Source organism: Cibotium barometz, chromosome 56, assembly GCF_041138505.1.
Source record: "Cibotium barometz isolate CiBa-2024 chromosome 56, ASM4113850v1, whole genome shotgun sequence".
Taxonomy (NCBI): Eukaryota; Viridiplantae; Streptophyta; class Polypodiopsida; order Cyatheales; family Cibotiaceae; genus Cibotium; species Cibotium barometz.
In genome coordinates this window covers 15,668,015-15,689,003 of record NC_141101.1, presented here as the reverse complement: position 1 = coordinate 15,689,003, position 20,989 = coordinate 15,668,015, and the positions used below count along the sequence as shown (strand labels likewise).

The 20,989-nt window shown below is 44.9% G+C and overlaps 1 protein-coding gene across 1 annotated transcript in view; it reads left to right on the top strand.

Moving 5' to 3' along the window:
* LOC147606954 (bifunctional L-3-cyanoalanine synthase/cysteine synthase 1, mitochondrial-like) overlaps nucleotides 1–20,585 on the top strand; it is a 22,770-nt gene extending 2,185 nt beyond the window's left edge. The window contains exons 5-10 of the mRNA XM_086791061.1: nucleotides 9,798–9,935; nucleotides 10,243–10,273; nucleotides 17,664–17,743; nucleotides 17,834–17,893; nucleotides 18,521–18,601; nucleotides 20,326–20,585. Of these exons, the coding sequence (XP_086647187.1) occupies nucleotides 9,798–9,935; nucleotides 10,243–10,273; nucleotides 17,664–17,743; nucleotides 17,834–17,893; nucleotides 18,521–18,601; nucleotides 20,326–20,424 (489 nt within the window). The 3' untranslated portion in view covers nucleotides 20,425–20,585. The remainder of the gene's footprint in view (nucleotides 1–9,797; nucleotides 9,936–10,242; nucleotides 10,274–17,663; nucleotides 17,744–17,833; nucleotides 17,894–18,520; nucleotides 18,602–20,325) is intronic.
* Nucleotides 20,586–20,989: the final 404 nt, after the last annotated feature.

The window sequence follows — 20,989 nt, the reverse complement described above, 5'->3', positions numbered from 1 at the left end:
GATCAACTCATAGCCTGTACAAACCTCTTGGCTGTACATCTTTCCATATTCCTATGTACCTATCCATATGCTTGCCACTTTCTGATGTACCTGTTGGAGTGGAGATGCTCCTTGATTTCCTATGACAAAGTAGATTGGGGCTTTTGGAGGGGACGATGTGCACGATGGGTTTCCTAGAGGAGTGGGTCCGAGTTCTATCGGGACTCTACTCGGCTTCACATAGCCAGGTTCTTATTCGGGGAGCTAGAGATGACAGATTTCCGCTTTCTCGCTCAATCTGGCAGGGGTGCCCTCTAGCACCTTATCTCTTCCTATTCGTCGCTGAGGCCATGAGTAGTTTTCTCTCCGCCCAAGAGACTAGACTCTAGGGACTGCATCTTCCCATTTGAGCACAAGAGGAGCTTCTCGATTCTGAGTTCGTCGATGACACTGCAGCATATCTGTTGGGGCCACAACAATTGAGGTTTCCTGTCATGCATGCGGAGCACAAAACAACTGGCACAAGTCATGGGGATTTTGGGTTGGCTCATCACCTACCCCGACTTGTTGTCCAGTTGAGGCTTTTCAGTGGGTCCCGAGGGACACTCCGGTTCGTTATCTTGGATGCTAGGTTGCCTTTGACATCTCCCCAGAGCAGCAGCTTGCCCCTCTTCTTCTGAGCATCCGGAAGAAGTTGCTATACTAGAGTTTTTCTAGGCTTTCCTTAGGTGGCCGGGTTGTGGTGTCGAACCAAGTTCTTCTTGCCACCATGTGGTACATCACCTCCTACTGGGCTCTTCAGCATTTGATTTGGAACTTTCTATGGGCTGGCAATGATGGGAGACCTGCTCGGGCCAAGGTGGCTTGGAGAGATCATTCAACCGAGAAGCAGAGTGGGGCTGGGCATCATCGACCCCTCCATTCAGAGCCAAGCCTTATTGGGCAAGTTGATTGTTCGAGGTCTTCTCCCAAGTGGTGAGCCTTGGAAGGACTTTCTGCTAGAGCTGGATCTCCACCTACACCCAATCCTGGGAGGCCTTTGGCCTCAGAGCACGAGATGGATTTTCACAGACATGCGGGCATGTGGCTTTAGCCGTGCATTTGAGGACAAATTTGCAATCAATCTCTTGCATGCTTGGGGTCATCTTAGGCTGGCCCTTCAGCAGTCAACTCCAACACCCTTTGATCTGGAACCCCATGGTCCGTTTGCCTAGTGGTCACATGCACGGGGCTCGCCCGCACGTATCGTTTGGGAGCTTTTAACATGAGCCCCATTCTATGGGCTGTTCATGCTGCCTACCATGCGTCATGGGCACGGGCTGGCCTTTGGCTAGTCCATAGGCATGCTTTTGTGTCCAGTCGACAGCCCTCAGCAGCAGACCAACAACATAAATAATGCTTGCAAGCATTAGTCGGCCAACATCTAGTGTGTTCAGCAGTTAGGTAGGTGATACAGTCGGCCAACATCTAGTGTGTTCAGCAGTTGGGTAGGTGATACAGTCGGCCAGGATTAAAAAGGCACATGTGATGTTATGCACAGCATAAAATGCTGTAAACGCCAACCAGCAGCCTAAATCCCAGCACTTCAGTCCACAGCATTCTCATTCTCATCAAATAAGATCTACAAGAAGGTCTCAAGCAGTTATGTGTGCCTAAAGCCACCGGCCTCTTGAGCATACATTCAGCATACAGCACTTTATTGTGCTACAGCCCCAAGGCCTCCGCGAAGAGTTTCTTCAGCATTCAGCCGGCATATGTGTGTCCCGCAGTTCTGGGTTTGCATAGTGGTCATCGAAGAGCTATTCAAAGGAGCTTGGATAGCATGTGGTTCAGCCTGCGTTCAGTCTACTTCGTCCTTGCGTTGGGAAGTCTTGAGTCATCATTCATACTCACTTACAATCAAGAAAACAAAAGTACCAAAATCCAATAGTAGCGAATAACCAAACAAAGTTTAAGTTTAAAACTACAATGTATTGTTGATTGCATCCATGGACAATTCTGAGTGATTCCTCATTCTGAGTCATACTGTATATATCTTACATAAACAAAAAATAACATGCCTCATAATTGGTGGAGCCAAAAGCACAAATTGCAATAATGTTCAATATTGAACATTTTATTTCTTCCTTCTCAACTTTTCAGCTTCCTTGAAACGTTGGACGAAACGTCCATGATTGAAACGTTTTAATAACAAAACGTGTTTCACATTTTAGCAACAATGAAACGCGTTTCGTGGTGACCATGGGAGAGACATCATCAGAAAGCTACAAAGAAGATATGGAAGGAGAATCTACAAAGAAGACACAACCACTACAGAAACGCTTCTGCAAAGCAATGAAGACTTCATCAAGTGGAGGGGACGGCTTCAATAGGTAATTGGGACCCAATACTGTGTCGACCTTATCTTCTCTCTCTCTTCTCTTCTCTCTCAAGTAAAGTGGAATTGCATAAACTCACGGGTATACAGAAGGCTTTGTTGCGAGTTACGACGATCAACCTATTGCATTCAACATTGGTATCAGAGCTAGAGGTTGTAACCCAACTTGGCTACCCTAAAGTGAGAGCATTCCATGGATGGTAAAACTGTGGTCAGGAAAAACAACCCAAGCCTCCACAATGTCAGGAGAGACATCATGAGAAAGCTACAAAGAAGATATGGAAGGAGAAATCTACAAAGAAGACACAACCACTACAGAAACGCTTTTGCAAAGCAATGAAGACTTCATCAAGTTACTCTTGGAACAAAACAAATTTCTCAAGCAATAGATAGAGGCTAAAGAAGAAGTAGCCACAAAAAAAAAAAAAAGCCATGGAAGCTAAAAAAGGCAAGGAAGTAGCTGAAAAGCCAAAAGAGCTCTTAGAATTGGAAAGATTGCATGGAGTAACAAAGGCAAAAAGAAGACACCAAAAAGGCGGAAGAACGATGGGCCAAAGAAGCTCGACATGAGGATGAACGAAGGGCCGAGCACGCTAAACACAGGGCTGAAAAGACCAAAGACGGGCTGACCAAGCAACCCGAGAAAGGCTTGAACGTGAAGCTATGATAGCCTTTATGCGGATAGAACCACCGAGTAAGTTCCCCTATCGCCTTTCTAAGGCATTGGAGGGTGAACTGGATATATCCGGTCCTCATCTGCGCCCTTTGCTACACCTATCTTGTTTGTGCAGAAGAAAGACAAGTCCGCACGATTATGCGTGGACTATAGGGCTCTTAATAAGCTCACAATGAAGAATAGGTTCCCCATGCCCAAGATTGAGTATATTCTTGAGCGACTCAATGGAGTAAAGTTCTTTTCCAAGATAGACCTCAAGAGTGGCTATCATTAGGTTCGGATCTTTACGGTTGACATATCCAAAACTGTCTTCAGAACTGAATATGGCCACTACGAGTTTGTGGTGAGACTGAACGTGGCCACTACGAGTTTGTGGTGATGCCATTCGGCCTCACCAATGCACCGGCGGCGTTTAACAAGATGATGTCTCGAGTTTTTGTGGAGCTAATATACGAAAGTGCATGTTCATCTTTTTAGATTATATACTCATCTTTTCTACGACTACAGAGCAGCATGAGAAGGATGTTGAAAAGGTCTTGCAACTTCTGTGAGACAATGCGCTCTACATCAATGCAAGAAAGAGCGAATTTGGAGTAGAAGAAATTCATTATCTGGGAGATATTATTAGTGCAGATGGGATTAGCCCCATCTTGAAAAGGTAAGGGAAATTCTCGAATGGGATGTTCCCAAAATGCTCAAGAGATGTGCTCCTTTGTAGTTCTCTGTTAAGTATACAGTTTGCATATGGACAAGTTTTGTGACCTTGCAACATCTCTTATAGATTTGCTCAAGGACGTGAAGATGCATCGACAAAAAGTGTCCGTTCACAGGCAAAGCACTCCAGGCATTTCATGCAATGAAAAAAGTTGCCTCCAAGTCGGTGGTTCTCAAATTGGCTTCATGGGATGATCATTTCGAGGTGATTACGGATGCCAACAATTTAGCCATAGGAGCTGTCCTTTAGCAAGAAGTGGCTTATTACATCCGGAAATTAAATGACGTAGAAAAGAATTATTCTATGTATGTCAAGGAGTTATTGGGGGTGATGACAACTCTTAAGCATTGGAAACATTTTCTTTACGGGAGAGAGTTCACACTTAAGACAGATCATCATGCCAGATAATAGAGTGATAGACAAGCCAGATAGAGTCAGATCTTCCAACAGTTTGGAGGTATGATTGAAGACATTCCTGGCAAGAACAGCCCCGTCGCTGATGCTCTAAGCTGTAAAGGCACAATTTAAAAAGCAAGGCATTCTATGCTACTTGTAGCGTGTACTGGGAGAGCCCCCGTGGTTGACGCGCCACCCTCTCTCCCCTTCGCGTTGCTCGTTTCGCTTCCACAACTATCGTCGCCCGCCTTGCACCTTCTTGCTCTGGTGTGCCTGCCATCCCCCACCCCCTACATCCAACCCCCCCGCCTGCCCTCCTGCCTTCAGTGCATCCCTACCTGGCCTTCCCTGCTTGTCCTTGCCAACCCTCCAGCCCTTCCCAGCCCTCTTGCCCCTGCACCCCCACCTGCCCTTCAACGCACCCCTCCCCACTCTCCTACCTTCAGCGCACCTCCCACCCTCTTGCCTTCTACGCATCCCCGCCTCCCCTCCTCCCCTCCTCCTTCATTCGAGCTTCCCCCTCACCTTCCGGCTCCTCATACCCCCTCCTCGCCTCCCCCCCTTTAGCGTTTTCTCAAGGCAGGTCTACAGCTTTCAGGGAGTTTTTCCTATCGGTGAGTTTTGGCCTCTTCTAGTCTTGAATCCCCGGGAGGACTTCATGGTAGCCGCTCCATCATCCCTGATCGAGGCTGCCGTCTCTTGCCTTTCCTTTTCAGAAGCGGGCGTCCAACTCCTCCCTTCGACAGTCGCATCATTGGACGCTTGCCAGATTGTAACCGCCCTGCGCGTGAACAGCTCAGGGATCTGTTTTACAAGCTTGCCTCCTTTGGCACGTCTGGAAAGATCATTGATATTCATCCTCTAGGGCTTGGGGCTACTACCAGGTTGAGTTCAACTCGCCAATAGCATCGGACAAAGTCATGTAGCTGAGCCCCGTTGCACTGCGTACGGCCCAGGCCTTCTTTTTGCAAGGTGGCACCGGCTTCGACCTAGCATCCAACCCGCTGGCTAGTGTTTCAAGCTTTTCCGTGACAATCTTCTTCCCAGGCCTTAGGAAAGAGTACCTTCCTCTCCTCTTTGTGATAGGTGGTGCCATCGGGAGAGTGATGGAATCCCCCCCACCGCCGCTTTGGTTCTTGCTCGGGTGGTAGGGATTGCATCCCTTCGTATTTGTGTAGCCTCTTTGGAGACAATGCCGCATGCCATATCTCTTCCTTGCCTCCGGGGAGCCCCTATTTTGCAGAGTGGAGTATTGTGGCCTCCTAGGCCAATGCTTCATATGCAGGCAGATGGGACATCTCGCTAGAGCTTGTCCTCGCCGCCGTGAGTCCAAGAGACCGCCTTCAATGGTCCCCCAGGTGGGCGAGCTATGGGGGTTGTCACTAGGGTGGCGGCGGCGGCGGCTGGAGGATTGGGGATGAGAAGTGGAAGACTTGATGGTTGTTGCATGCGCGGAAACCTTGTTGTACTGATCCACATCCCTAAGCCTAATTAAGAACATTGATGCTAATTAAGAATGATTAAGACAAAGGAGAGAGAAGAAGAGAGAGTATTTAGGGATAGGGTTTTCTTGTATTAATATGGTACAAAAAGGTAACTTTATGCTTGTACATGATGTAGGGCTATGGTCAGCCCCATAGGGGTGACCTAGGCCCCTTCTACATGAATCTACTTGAAGCTATGAATGAATGAGTGATGATCTACTGACTGATGATTTGCTGAATTATGAGTTGTGCTTATATATGTGTTTGGAGTGCTGGTCCCCTAGGCCCCTTCTACATGAATCTACTTGATGCTATGAATGAATGAGTGATGATCTACTGACTGATGATTTGCTGAATTATGAGTTGTGCTTATATATGTGTTTGGAGTGCTGGTCGGCCAGCTGTACTATTGTCGGCCAGCAAAGGACAAGAAATAAATTCTTTTTCTCTGCATTAAATGCTGCGCTGATTGGAGGCCTTGTCCAAGCTGCTACCCGACCACCTGGGACCTAGCCGACTGGCTGGTGGGATGCTCCAAAGGCAGCCAACTGCAATGCTGGCTGCTGACTGGGCATCCATACCCTCCATGATGATGTTTATGATGAAGACAATGATGCTGCTGAATCTGATGATGATGATGCTGATGGTCCTGCTAATGGGTGATGCTTCTGATGCTACTGATGATGATGAGGATGCTTATTCTAACTGCTGCACTAGTCAGGGATTAAGCCAGTTCATGCTGAATATTAGCCATGGCACGGGCGTGCACGTGACAATGTGAGGGAGGGGCTTGTTGGGTGCAGGTTGGTGCTGAAATCGGTTGGTACATAGGAGTATGGGGCCTGCCAAGTGACTGGCAGTTGTTGGTGGGAATGGATGTTATTGGTGCAACTGGTGGAACCCCTTAAAGTAGTAGCAGTCTTTATCCTCATGACCACCCTTCTCACTGAAATTGCAATATCTCTTTTTTGGATACTCCTGTGATTGATAGATGGCATACCAAACTGTTCTCTTGGCTTCTTGTTGAGCCTTGAGCTCTTCTATCTCCTTCTGGAGTTTGGCAAGACTTCCCTCTTCTTGCTAAGCCTTTGGAGCTTGAGAGCCTCTAGCTCACGTTTGAGATGGTCTTCCTTCTTGTGAGCCTTCTAGAGCTTGAGAGCTTCCAAGTCCATTTGGAGCTTGGTCACTATGTCATTTGCAGTGGTCGTGGACCTGTGAGTGTCAACCCTTCCGTTGCCGTCACCTTCAAACAAGAGACGTGCATTTTCAAGGTGAGTGGCAAGTTCTTGGAACTCCTGCAAGGTGGCACCTGGCCTGAGGCTCTCCAGGATCTTTTGTTGAGTGGTGCGTGGAAGAGCTTGATTCACCCACTAGCGCACCATGAAGTCACCTGGATGGGCAGTAAGTGGGCCACTAGGACTGTCGCCCGTGTCATGAGCTCACAAACAGTTTCTCCAAGAAGCAGCTTCAAGTGGTGGAGTTCCTGGAGCACCCGCTCCTCACAATTTCTTGGACAGAAGGTTCTGGTATCACATAGGACTGTAGAGTTGCCAAAGTGGTTCATTGGAAAGTGACTGAACCATTTGTCAGCCGACCCCTCGAAGGTGGAAGGGAAGAGTACCAGATAGGCATCCTCCCTGTCCAACCCTCTGTTCCTACACATGGCTATGAAGCGGTGCACATGGTCGTCAGCATCTTTTGAGGTGGTTCCTTTGAAGATTGGCAGCTTGACGTTTACACATCCCAGCACGGTGGCAAGGCGTTTAGTTCTAGCCAAATTTGCATTGGCCGTGAGTGAAGGTAAGGGTAAGGGTGGAGGTGAGCTACAGGGAGGCACAAAGTTGAGAGTGGGTTTTCCACGACGGTAACAACGAATGGACAAGGGGCTCTTTAGTGGACTTGATGACCCAACCCAAGAGCGTGTATTGGGCATGCACACCAGTTTTTCGAACTCATGGGAACTCCTGTTTGTTGAGAGTTCTCCATCAGGATCGAATTTTTAGCGTATCTGTAGTAGACATTGCTGTTGAGATATCGCTCAACTAGTGTTGCGGACATTGATGACCCACCTGGGTGATAGCATCCACACTTATGCCACTGGCATGGTTGGTGAGATTATGGTTGGTATGCCACCAATGGACAACACACAGCCACTTAGCGCCAGTTCATGTAGTCGGGTTCAAACTATGGAAGACCATTGTATGTTATAGTAGGAGAGTACTTTCCCTTATAGTATGTACTCTTATCTCTTTATGTTAATGGTTATAGAGAAGAGAAGAAGATAGAAGAAAATTCAGCCATCCATCTCTCTCGTGTCTTGCTCTCTTGTGTGTGTGTGTTTGCTTGCAAGGAACTCAAGCTCTCCCTCTCCCCCACATTCTCTTTACGGTATCGGAGCTCCAGTTCATGTGAGAGCTAAGGAGGCAAGCAAGAGGCAAGAACAAGGCAACCAAGGAAGCGGTACTACATGGGTAAGGGTATTTCCATCTCTTTTCCTCTCTGATTTTGGAGCAACACCTTCAGTAGCTGTGAGAGCTACAGACAGATAGAAAAGCTATTGTCTCAAATTGAGGCATCCTCCTAGGTGAAGGAAGAAGACCATATTGTGTGTAGATAACATAGTTAACCGGGTTTTTACACGTTTCGGCATGATTTGGGCACGTTTCAGGCCCCATTTTGGCTCTGCAAGTTTTTTGCATGCGTTCTATGAAGTGTCGGTTTTGAATGTATATGCCCAATTTCTAGTTCGGTGTAAAGTTACAGCTAAAATTTGGTTGCAAGACAATCAATCTACGTGTTGTAAGTGTTGGTGGATGTATATGTATGTGACTGGTTCACATACAACGGCATGATAATAGATTTACAATACTGCTGTAGAAGGTTACAGATTTGCTGTGAGTGTAGAAATTTTTTGCAAGCACTATTTGGTAAGTTGCTACAAGTAAAGATGTCTGATAGTCTATCACAGATTGTTAGTGAGAAGCTAGAAAAGAATAACTTCTAGGCATGGAAGTTCAGGCTGAAAAATTTTCTTATGGGAAAAGAATATCACAGGTGATGAAAAGAAGCCAGAGATTGCTGAAGAAAATTCAACTCCTCAACGAGTGCAGGCATATAAGGCATGGCATGAGAAAGCCAAAAAGGTACTGTATTGGTTGTTTGTTAGTGTGACAGATTCTATGATTGTGCATATACAAGATGCACTAACGCCTAAAGAGCAGCTATGTCCCCTGCTGTTTTTCTTGTCTCCCATGATTGAGACTAGGTCATGTACTTATACGATTCGGCTACATTTTTGGTAACTAATGGAATAATCTTTTCTTGAGAAAAAAGAGAGAAAAGGACGGAGGCTGTATGCTAATAGAAGCTAGGGAGTAAACTCACAGTGATGACTAACGAACTCTGTGGAGACGGGGTTGGCCATGTATCTAGCATAGGATGTGGTCATAGTTTGTGCCACCATCCATGGTGTAGACTTGGCCCATAAAGATGAGCTAGAAACTGCTACACATTATCTTCACCCCCCACGGCCATCCAAGCTCATCTTGGGTCCTATTCGGGGCCCACAATGTTAGGACAGAGTGTCTAAGAGTAAAGTATGCCTACTCCATGTATGGACCGTTATGAAGAGTGAAGTCCAGCTATTCCATGTGTGGACCGTTATGAGATAACAATCCAATGTACCATATAGCCTATTTGGCAGTGTGCCAAATCTAATCCAAGTCATTTCTAAACCATCTCACCTCCTAAGCCACCTCATGTGAATACGGGGACACCAGGTGTCCATTATGCTCTACCATGGCTACTCCTTGTAATGGGGGCCGTACAAACATGAGCTAGCCGGTGCTTGGGCAATACAGTATGAGGATGGAGCATTGATATCCAACACACATCTAACCTCCTTTTTCCATTTGATGGTTGAGCAAGGACCCTTGTAATGGTATGTGTATGTGTATGTGATTAGGTATGTATGTGGTTTCATTGTTTTGTTATATAATGACTTTATTGGGGTTGACATGAGTGGTAAGCTTTCATCACCTTTTTTTTAAATTGTCATGCTCTAGCTAGATAAAGTTTTTTTGTTTATTTAAATGAGTTTTTTTTTTCACTTTTTGGATAATGAAGGTGAAGCTTATTGTACCTTTTTCCTTTTCCAATTGTTTTTTGAAGGCTCATTTTGAGACCACAGGACCAGAAATTTGGGAGGACAGTGCAGGTCAGGTGGACATATTTGTGATGGGCATAGGCAGTGGTGGGACTGTCACTGGGGTTGGACAATACCTCAAAAGCAAGAACCCAAATGTCAAGGTTAGCAGCCAATTAATCTCTTCAATTAATGTCAAGATTGGTTGCCAATTAATGTCAAAAAGAACCCAAATATCAATTTAGTAGCCAGTTTAGTCTCTTCAATTGAAGGTTATTAGCCAATTAATCTCTTAAATTATTGTCAATGTTAGTAGCCAAATATTTTTTGGAATCAATGTAAAGGTTAGTGGCCAATTGATAGCCAAATATTGGCTTTCATCATTATAAAAGTTAGTAACCAACTGATGTCAAGGTGGTTAGCCAATTAATTTGTTGAAATCATCTCATGAATCCCTTGGCCTAATCACAGATTTATGGTGTGGAGCCAACAGAAAGCCCAGGTGCCTTTCCTAATCAATCTTCAATTATTGAAAATTATCCTTTAAATCATTTTGGTACTTTTTATTTGCTAGTTAACGCACTGTACTTTTGAAGCTATGCGAGAATGTGGGTGTCAGTGGATTTGAACTCTCTATATGTGCTTCTCTTCAAGTGAAGAGCTTACCTTGCCTATGACGAAACATGTGTTGTTAGGAGCCTTGCCGTAGAGCCACAAAATGCAACTTGCCGCCGTTGTGGGGAAGCTCAAGAGAGAGATCTGACAATCAATCCTACCCAAAAAAAAAAGAGAGAGAGAGAGAGACTATTCGAAGAGTTTTCTTTTGGAAAGCACTTGTAGTAGTTTTTTTTTTCTCTAAGGGGGGAAAGCATAGCTTTTCACCCCCAATCTTGTATAAAAAGGGGACCAAGGCTCTTGTATCCCACAACACAAACTGGGTGAAAGTTCAAGGAGATCTCCTCCACGTGAAGCAAGGAGGCATCTTCTCAAGAATTGTACAAGGGCTACGCCGACTTCGAGTGATAAATAAATACCTGCGGGGGTGCCACGCTTTGGGGCCAATTGGCGAATGGCCGGGAGTCCTGCTGCCCGAGCTATCACTGAAGCCGCTGTCTGAGGCGTCTCCACCACCTGTCCGAACGCCTTGCCAATGGATGACAAGAGGGGCAAGTACTCCCTGCGGAGTCCAGGAAAGCAGATAGTGATGGGGAAACCTGTCGCGCCTGCTAGCGGGTCAGAAGCGGGGTCGAAACCGTGAGTCCATCGTGCCAGGAATGCCCGGGATGAGCGGAGGGCAATGGGACTCCGAGCCAGCACCATCTGAGCTGCCTGGGGAGACTCGAAATCCACCTGGTAGTAGCCACGTCCCAAAAAATCGACACTGACGATCTTGGCAGGCACGCCAACGAGGCTGCCTTGCAGAAGGTCGCGAAGCTCTCTCCGCATCGGACGGCTACCCACTATCTTGCAGACCAAGGAGGAGGCCTCAAGAGCGGATACTGTGGAAACAAACAACTGATGATCTGCAGCTGTGAACTCCAGACGGAGACCGGAATCGGCAGGGGTAGTCGGAGCGGCTTCCATGGAGTCCTCCAGAGGAAAAAGGCCAGAAACCGGGGTCACCAACGGGAGGGACACAGCCCTACGAGGAAACGGAGAGGCGGAAGGTTAGAGGATAGCGGGGGCGGAGCGGGGGGGGGGGGGAGGGGGGAGCTGAGGCGGGGGAGCTAGCGGTGGAGGGAGGGGCGAGACGCAAGGGGAGGTGAGGGAGAAGGCGGGGGGGAAGAGCCGCGTAGCGGGGGAGAAGGCGGGGGGGTAGAGATGGCGGGGGAGAGAAGCGAGGCGGAGGAGAAGGCGGGGGGGGGTAGAGATGGCGGGGGAAGGAAGCGAGGAAGGAGGCGGGGGAGGAAACGAGGAAGGAGGCGGAGGAGGAGAAGGCGGGGGAGGGGAGAGATGGCGGGGGAGGATGCGAGGAAGGAGGCGGGGGAGGATGCGAGGAAGAAGGCGGGGGGGAGATGGCGGGGGAGAGATGGCGGGGGAGGATGCGAGGAAGAAGGCGGGGGAGAGATGGCGAGGAAGGAGGCGGAGGAGAGGGCGGAGGAGAAGGCGGGGGGGAGAGGGGGGACGCGACGGCGAGAAGCAGCCGGGGGGGGGGGGGAGGCGGCGGAGGCGGAGCTCGCAGGAGCAGATCTCGTAGTTTTTGGTCAATTTGACTAATCATACGTGGCAAGGTTATGATTTGTATGCATAGACATGCATAAAAGATATTTTTTTTATATTAAAAGTGTGATTTTCATCATAAATGATTTTTATGCATAAATGGATGCATAAAAGAAATTCTTTTATATTAAAAGAGTGATTTTCATCATAAATGATTTGTATGTATAAACATATGCATAAAAGATATTTTTATATTAAAAGTGTGATTTTCTTCATAAATGGATTTTATGCATAAATTAGATGCATAAGAGAAATTCTTTTATTCTAAAAGTGTAATTCCTACTAAATTGGATTTATGCATGGAAAGATGCATAAAGAATTTAATTTAATCCAAAAAGTGTTATTCTCATCAATTTTGATTTTATGCATAGAAAGATGCATAAAGAAATCTATTTTTATTTCAAAAGAGTTATTTTCATCAATTTTGATTTTATGCATAAATAGATGCATAAAGAATTTTATTTTTATTCCAAAAGAGTTATTCTTCTCAATTTTGATTTTATGCATAAATAATGCATAAAGAATTTTATTTTTAATTCAAAAGAGTTATTTTCATCAATTTTGATTTTATGCATAAATAATGCATAAAGAATTTTATTTTTAATTCAAAAGAATTATTTTCATCAATTTTGATTTTATGCATAAATAGATGCATAAAGAATTTTATTTTTATTCCAAAAGAGTTATTCTTATCAATTTTGATTTTATGCAGCATAAATAGATGCATAAAGAATTTTATTTTTTATTCAAAAGAGTTATTTTCATCAATTTTGATTTTATGCATAAATAGATAACATGAGCAGCATACAATTGGCCAAGAATCCAGTTTTTCATGCGCGGACCAAACACATAGAGGTCCACTATCATTTGTCAGAGAAAGTGTTGGATGGTACAGTGGATTTGCAGTATGTGAAGACTGAAGAGCAGGTGGCCGACATCTTTACAAAGCCACTTAGCAAGGAGAAGTTTGAGTACTTCCATACTATGTTGGGAGTACATGGGATGAGCTTGAGGGGGAGTGTTGAGAGCTTTGATAGCCCAAGCTCATCTACATCTTCATCTATGGCAGTACATCATGAGCTTGAGAGGGACTGTTGAGATTCAAGCTCGATGTCAGCTTATGCCAGTTGCACTATGTACTGGCATGTTAGGTAGTAACATGTGTGAGACATAAATGACCGCGTCCAGCTGGTCATAGTTGTGTGGACATTAGCTAGGGTTAGCAATGTGTGGACACAACACATAGTGTGTGTTGTAGATTATGGATTATGGCTTTATGCATTGTGTGAGTAGGGAGATGGCTTCCCTCTATGGTTAGGGTTTGCAATATACATTAGGGTTTTCTCTTCTGTGTGTGCTCCCTCTCTCTTGATCTATTTTTCTTCATTTACTGCCGGACGATACACTTCGCTTCGCTTCTATCTCCTTCCCTTGTGCGCCTGCCTGCATCAGCCGACTCACCTGCAGCCAGCCACACGTGTGCCTGTGCCTGCCACGTTAGTGCCTGCACGTGCGCCTATGCTTGCAGCCAGCCATACGTCAGCTCCAGCAGCCACATCAGCGCCAGGCCTCAACCATCTGTACCACGTGTGCCACATCAGCTGCTGCAGTCCAGCCTGTGTAGCCAGCCGTACCACGTGTCGGCTGCCACGTCACTTGTGCCATGTGGCAGTGCCACGTCACCTATTGGCTGTTGACTGGTTGTGCTTGCAGGGCTGACCCACAAGTAGCCTTGAGAGAGAAGGAAACTGCTACACCTGCAAAACAAGGTAAGAGAAACACATATACATGCACATGAACAAACATATGAGCATGCACACACATGTACACACACACACCAAACATGTATCTGCATCCACACACATGTACAATCTTACACATGCTCATACCGAATAAAACATGATCAGTGAATGTTAGACATGCTTAAACATAATCACAGTGCTTAAGAAAAGAGGTAAAATACTCAGGCCTGTAACACTATCCACATAGTCTGAGACCTCATCAATGTATAGCCCAAAGAGCGTGGGTGAAAGCGGGCAGCCCTACTTCACCCCAATAGTACTACTCACTGCATCCGACAAGCCCCCTGGGGCACGTACTCTGCCTATCACTAACTCATACAAAGTGTATACTCCCCACTGCATCTCCTCAAGGACACCAATATCCTATAGTCTCCTCATAAGCCTGGCACATGGTACCATATCAAATGCTTTGCGGAAGTCCACAAAACAACAATATATCCTCCATCCTAGTGCTCGTCCCTCCTCAATAAGAGCTTTGAGGGTGAGTATATGAGCCAGTGTGGTGTATCCCCTCCTAAAACCAGCCTGTCCAGTTGCTCTCTGTCCCTGCGTCTCTGCCCACCGGCTCATCTCATGCTCCAAGATAGATCCGTATATCTTAGCCAGATAATGGCCAATCATGATCGTACGATAGTTACTGGGCATCATGGGATCCCCGCTCTTAAGCAACGGCACAATAGTGTTATCTGTCCAACTAGCTGGGAAACCTTCACACGTAGCTCTATTTAACATGTGTACAAGTATCGGCGCCAGAGTATCCCGTGCATATGAGAAATGTTCAGCTGCTAGACCTTCATGATCTTGCGCCCTCCTTATGTGTAGTCTATCAATCGCATCATCTAGCACCATCCGCAAAGTGAAGAAAACGCAATGATCCGCTCGAGGTGATGGCGGGCGCGGAATGGTGCCAAGTCTCAGGTGCCGTGATCGGGGTAGGTGGCTACCTCTCCTGGAACATTTTCCAAGCCCTCTTAGTGTCCTGACTCAAGAATAATTGGTACAACTTTGTCTCGAGCTTTGCCAGGTAATCCCGCTTCTTCTTTCGCACAAAGTGTCGGAAGAGCGTCTTGGCCTGTCTGTGTACGTGCCCCAAGGGCGACATCTCTCTGTAGTAAGCTCGGGTCTCTTAGCATTCGTCATCATACAAGCTATTCTGCGGAACAGTACTGCTCAAGGGCTTAGAGGCAGCTATAGTATATGGGAAAGCATATGCTGCCGAGGTATGTAGTACCTCTATAAAGCCTCTCGTAAGCTCCTCTGAAGGGCTATCTGGGTCAAGAGTGAAAAGGCCATCGTAGACTGCACTGCAATAAACTCTAGCAGTCTCTCATGTAAAATGGTATCTAGGGTGGCGAGAGAGAGGTAATGGCGATAACCATCTTTGGTTCCTGCATAACACTGTGAAGCATAAGTATGCATGATCTGCCGCCATCCCAATCGGCCTGTCAGAAATATAGAAACTCTGGATATCTGGCATCAAAGTAGGGGATCCCATCAAGTAGTCCACTGTACTAGCGCCCTTCTTGTTATTCCAACATGTAAAAGCACCCGAACCGGGCCATCGTGACAAACCATTATAAATAAGCAAACCCATGAGCACTCCCCAAAGCCAAGAGATGTGTCCCATACTCTGTGATCTCACCCATATCCTGTGATGTCCTCTATATGCCCACTTCATCCGCTTCAAGCTCTCTATATAAAGGCTCCTCTGTGTCATAAAGTGTTGATTGCTCATTGCCCGTACGAGCATTGAAGTCCCCCACCAAAAGAATGTCTCCCAAGTTAGCAAAGCGTATGATGTCTTCATACAATGCCAGATAAGGTGACTCACCCTGCTGTGCATATCTCGAGTAGGCAGGAGGAAAATAGCATACAGCAATGTATATGTCCTATAGCCTCTCTGTGCGAACTCTAATCCACATATATTGTGCATCTGCGTCTCTATGTGCTACGTGAATCATATCCTAAAGCTCCTCTCTCTAAATAACACAGCCACTCCGCCTGATCCTCTAGTACTACCTGGTGTACGTGGGTGGGGGCGATAAACCGACTCCCATGTATATCCGCGCACTGTTGGGAAGCGACTCCCTGCACGGTGATGGGTCTCCGTATAGAAGACAATGTCTCTATCTCTGAATGTGTCTTCGAAGTACTGTCATCTTTAGGGTCCCATGGGCCACGCACCGTCATGTAGATCGGCACTCTGTAATAATCACCCTACCGTCCCTGTACACTGCCCACTTCCCTACCTTCCGTGCTTCATATACCCAAGGCATATGCTCTTTTCTGTGTGCTACTTGTGTTGGTGTTAGATCCTCATCCAGATAAATCTTCTCTCCCTTGAGAGCCATCCTTTTTTATAAGAAGGCCCTCTTTGATCCCATGTCTGGGAACTTAAAGATCAATGCCCATGCCTTTGTAGCATCCTTGCCCACTCTCCAAGCATCCACTATGGGGAGCTCAGATACTCCCATTTTAGTGCCAAGATCTTTTGCATCCTCTTTGGGGGAGCTTTTCTCATTCCATCTAGTAACTCGCACATGTAAGGCCCTAGCACGTCTCTTAGCCTCCTCCTCCAGAGTGGCATTCATTACCTCGACTTTATCAACTGACGCACCCTTGTGTTTCTTCACTATATCAATCCATTTGGTATTCTCTAGAACATCTGCTTTTGTTTGCTTTGTCAGCTCAGCAAAGGATCTGATCTCTTTCTCAACGTGTGTTTTCAACTCCTTAATTTCATCAGCACGTTGGGGTGTTACCAACCCCTTTTGCCCTTCTAGCTGTTTTTTGCATGCCAAAAGTTCTCCTTGGAGTTCCTTGATCAAGACATCTTTATCTGTTATGCATTTCTCCATCTTACTTTTCCAGGATTCGACCTCAGCCATTGCATCACTAACTTTTTTATACACCGCAATTTCCATTACATTCACCTCTGTTCTCAAGAGGGCCTACATCTCAGCCCACAATTCCGTTAGTATTTCCTTATGCAACTCCTTCCTCATGCATGCATACATGTCGTTCTTCCGGGCTTCCATAGCCTCATACATTTCCTTTTCCAAATCTAGTCGCATGTTGTTCAATTCCGCCTTGATCATAATCTGCACTTTTTCATACATAGAATCGTCTTTGGTTCTAGACATTTTCCCAACCCTAGATGAGCCTAGGGAAGGCGTACTTTCCCTCATTCTTGTGCGAAAAATGAGCTGTGCTTTAGGCGGTGTTTGGCAGGCACCCTGGTCATCAACATTGCACGAAGTATCCATTTCTCAGAATCCCACACGATGCATACATGCATTCAGCTGGAATCACTGGAATAGAACCTCTGAAATGCTGCAATAGTTTGCTCTCGGGACCAAAACCCACACTATGTATACATAAAAGCTCACGGCTTGAACCTGCACACTTTCAGCTTTCAGTTTTGCACGCCTGCACTCTTTGTACCTGGAAAGAGAAGTGGTAGCCTGTGTTCGGTCCGGTCGTGGTGATAGAACTCTGACGCCTTGCTCCTTCCCTTCTGTTCGTTATCTAAACCAACTTCCTCAAAAGCTGAAAATGCATCTGCCGATAAAACTTCAGCCCACTTCCGAGAGAGAGAGAGAGAGAGAGAGAGAGAGAGAGAGAGAGAGAACATTTTTCAACTTGCAGTAGTGTTGATAGAAAAAAACAGCAAAGTTTTAAATTGTTTTTTTTTTATTGGGAGATTGGTACTGAAATTACATGCAACTAGGGTAGACTCAAACCACTACCTCCATTTTGAGAGGTAGCATCATTTTAGCCTCCTCAACTATAGCTGAGAAGGTGCATTTTAAAATTGTTAAATAATGTAGTGTGTTGAAATATTTTGCTACGTGTTTTTGTTTTTTGCAGGCCCTCATCAGATCACTGGATTTGGCGTTGGCTTCAAACCAGGCATCTTAGACATGGATGTGATGGAGGAAGTTTTGCAGGTGTCTTATCATGCCAAAATTCTTCAAATAAGAGTAAATCTTTATTACACTGGACATTACTGCAGCTAAGTGTTTTCCTTCGGCTATCAGGTGTCAAGTGATGAAGCTATAGCAATGGCAAGGGAGCTTGCTTTCAAAGAAGGCTTGCTGGTAAGATACCTTTGTAGACCTAGGACAACATACATAGATACCTTTGTAGAAGACAACATATATAGTGTACATGTATACATCACATACATACATAGATACATAAACAAATATATACATACATATAGTTTTCTTGCTAAGGACATAAATATACAATATACATAAATACATGCATACATTACAATACACACACACACATTCACTCGTACATATATATACATACATACATAGCCAGGCATTTACATACATGCATGCATGCATATACTACATATGTACATGCATGCATGCTTACACATATGCATACATACCTGTGTGCATGCATTTAGGTAGCACTTATGGTAATAAGATAAATGTACCTACATGCATGCATGTAGGTATGTATGGACATACAAAGATATGCATGAATGCATGTGTGTGTGTGCGTGTTGGTGAATGCACACACGCACTCATATTGAGCGAAGACAAATGTACGTTCATGCACGCATGTAGGTATGTATGGACATACAAATGCATGCATGCATTTGTGTGTGTGCATGTCAATGAATGCACACACGCACTCGTATTAAGCAAAGACAAATGATCGATTCTCATACTAACATTTGAGATACATAATTTTTATCTGGTGCATAGGCTGGTATCTCTTCTGGAGCCAATACTGTTGCAGCTCTAAAACTTGCAGCAAGACCTGAGAACAAGGGGAAGCTGATTGTTGTAAGTACTCTAGGTGGACATCTCTTTTAACATCATTGCTACAAATTTAGGATTGCTAAGAAATTACTTTTTTTAAAAATTTAAGAAAGGTCTATGAAACTTTTTATTTTCAGAAAAGAGACTTCTGTTAAGTAATATAAAATCATACAAAGGGAGATTGCAAACCAAAATGTAGGGAGATCTCAACCAATCAGGGGCACTATGTTGCCATAAAATCCCCATAGGAGTAGAGTAGAAGTCCACTCTCTCATAAAGTTGCTGTGTTTTGTTTGCGCAGCTCTAGAAGATCCCTGTATACGGGCCCAGGTGGCCAAAAGAGTATGAACAATGTCACTCCATATATTGCAGATACACTGGGTGTCATACACATGAATAGCCCCGAAGGCCTCTGAGCACCTGGACTTCCAGTCTCCAGATATGCCACACCGTGATACTAGCAATAAATCCCAGCAGGTGGTGTAAATACTCAGCGGAGGTGGTGTGTATCATAACTGAGGGATATTCTGAAGCAAACATCTCTGAACTATGCCCCTACAGACAAGAATAACAGGATCTGCATCACTGCCCTCAAAAAAAAAGCTGTGGGCAAGACTGAGTCAACCATGCAATAGCACCTCAAGTAATAGAGATAGGATCACTCCTCAATCTGCCCAAGAGCTGGGCTATAGATACCCAAATCCTCCGTGCTCCTTTGCACTCCCATAAGCAATGATACATTGTCTTATATGGAGTTGGGCATCTAGGACAAGAGGGATCCATGCCAAACATATATCTACATTGGTTGGTGGGCAACCCACCATGTAGAAACAGCCAGAAGTAGGAAATCTAGCACCTCCAGTAATATAGATAGGATCACTCCTCAATCTGCCCAAGAGCTATAGATACCCAAATCCTCTGTGCTTCTTTGCACTCCCATAAGCAATGATACATTGTCTCGGATGGAGTTGGGCATCTAGGACAGGAGGGATCCACTGTAAAAATTAGATCTCCATTGGTTGGTGGGCAACCCACCATGTAGCAACAGCCAGAAGTAGGAAATCTGGCTCCTCCTCCCAATGAGGCCTAAGAGTGAGCAACTTGGTGTTACATACATTGTAGTTGAAAGGTATGCTCCTCATGGGGATAGTCACATCAGTCCATTCCCACTCACCAGGGTCCAAATGTAGATATCTGATAGGGCATCCACCATATAGCCATAGGCACCACGAGGCATGAGAGAGAGAGAGAGAGAGAGAGATCATTTGAGTGAAGATGGGTAGAAAGAAAGAAATAAAGAAAGATATATTAACATCTACAAAAGACCACAAGGGTCTATGAGACCAAAAGTTACAATGAATCCATGAGTAACTGAATCATGGAATAACAAACTGAAAATGAAACAAGAACCAAGCTATAATTGAGCTATCACTGTCAAAATTGTCAAAGAAAGCCCTATGTGCTAAATCTAGTCTCAACTGTAAAAGTGCAATACATCCTCATAAATAGAGAGAAATCTTAAGAAGAAGATTGTTTCATCACCTAGAGCTTAGGGTAATCAATGCAGTGATGTTCAAGTCTTTAGATAAAGATTGTTCAATCACCTAGAATAATTTAATGATGCAAACTCTTTTTCTCACAAGCATCTCACACAATCACAATCTACAGGAATGTGAATCTCTTGTCAATTTAGCAGTTTAAGCATTAATGATTAAACTCCTTTTTTCCCCTCTTTTTTTGGGCGGCAGACAATGTTGCCAAGCTTTGGAGAACGGTATTTGTCTTCAACCTTATTCAAGGCCCTACGAGATGAGGCAGAGGCTATGGAACCTGTACCTTACACATAAGTTCAAAAAATGGAAGCTTGGTGTACTTAAGAGATGATGCTACACCTATTTCTAGCCTAGATTGGAGTGGGGAGTAACACTTCCATTGCCAAGCAATTTATGGATTCAGAGTTGTTTTGGTACCGTTGAATGAGTTTCTTATTTGATTTTGGTATTGTTGACTGTGTTTACTTTGTGTTTTTTATTTGATTTTGGTTGATTATAAACTAAAATTGTGTTGATTTTGCATTAAGAGGTTAAAAAAAAGGATGTAAAAGTTCGTCATTTGGAATTAATTTTACTTATCTTTGCTCTCTCTTTTGCTTAATCATATTGTTTTTTGTTATCACGTTTTAGGCTAACTATGTCAATCTCTCATTACATTAGGAATAGGTTTAGTATAATCACAGGTGCTTAATTGAGACACTATTTGGGTTGTAAATTATCATTAATTAATAGTCCAAAGATAGATCTAATCATAGATCAATTTAGTCATTAATCCACCCATATCTTAATCAAATCACTGTGTATAAAAGTTCTCTTGGAAGAAGGTGAAAATTGGCTTGATTGAGATTAAATTGCATGG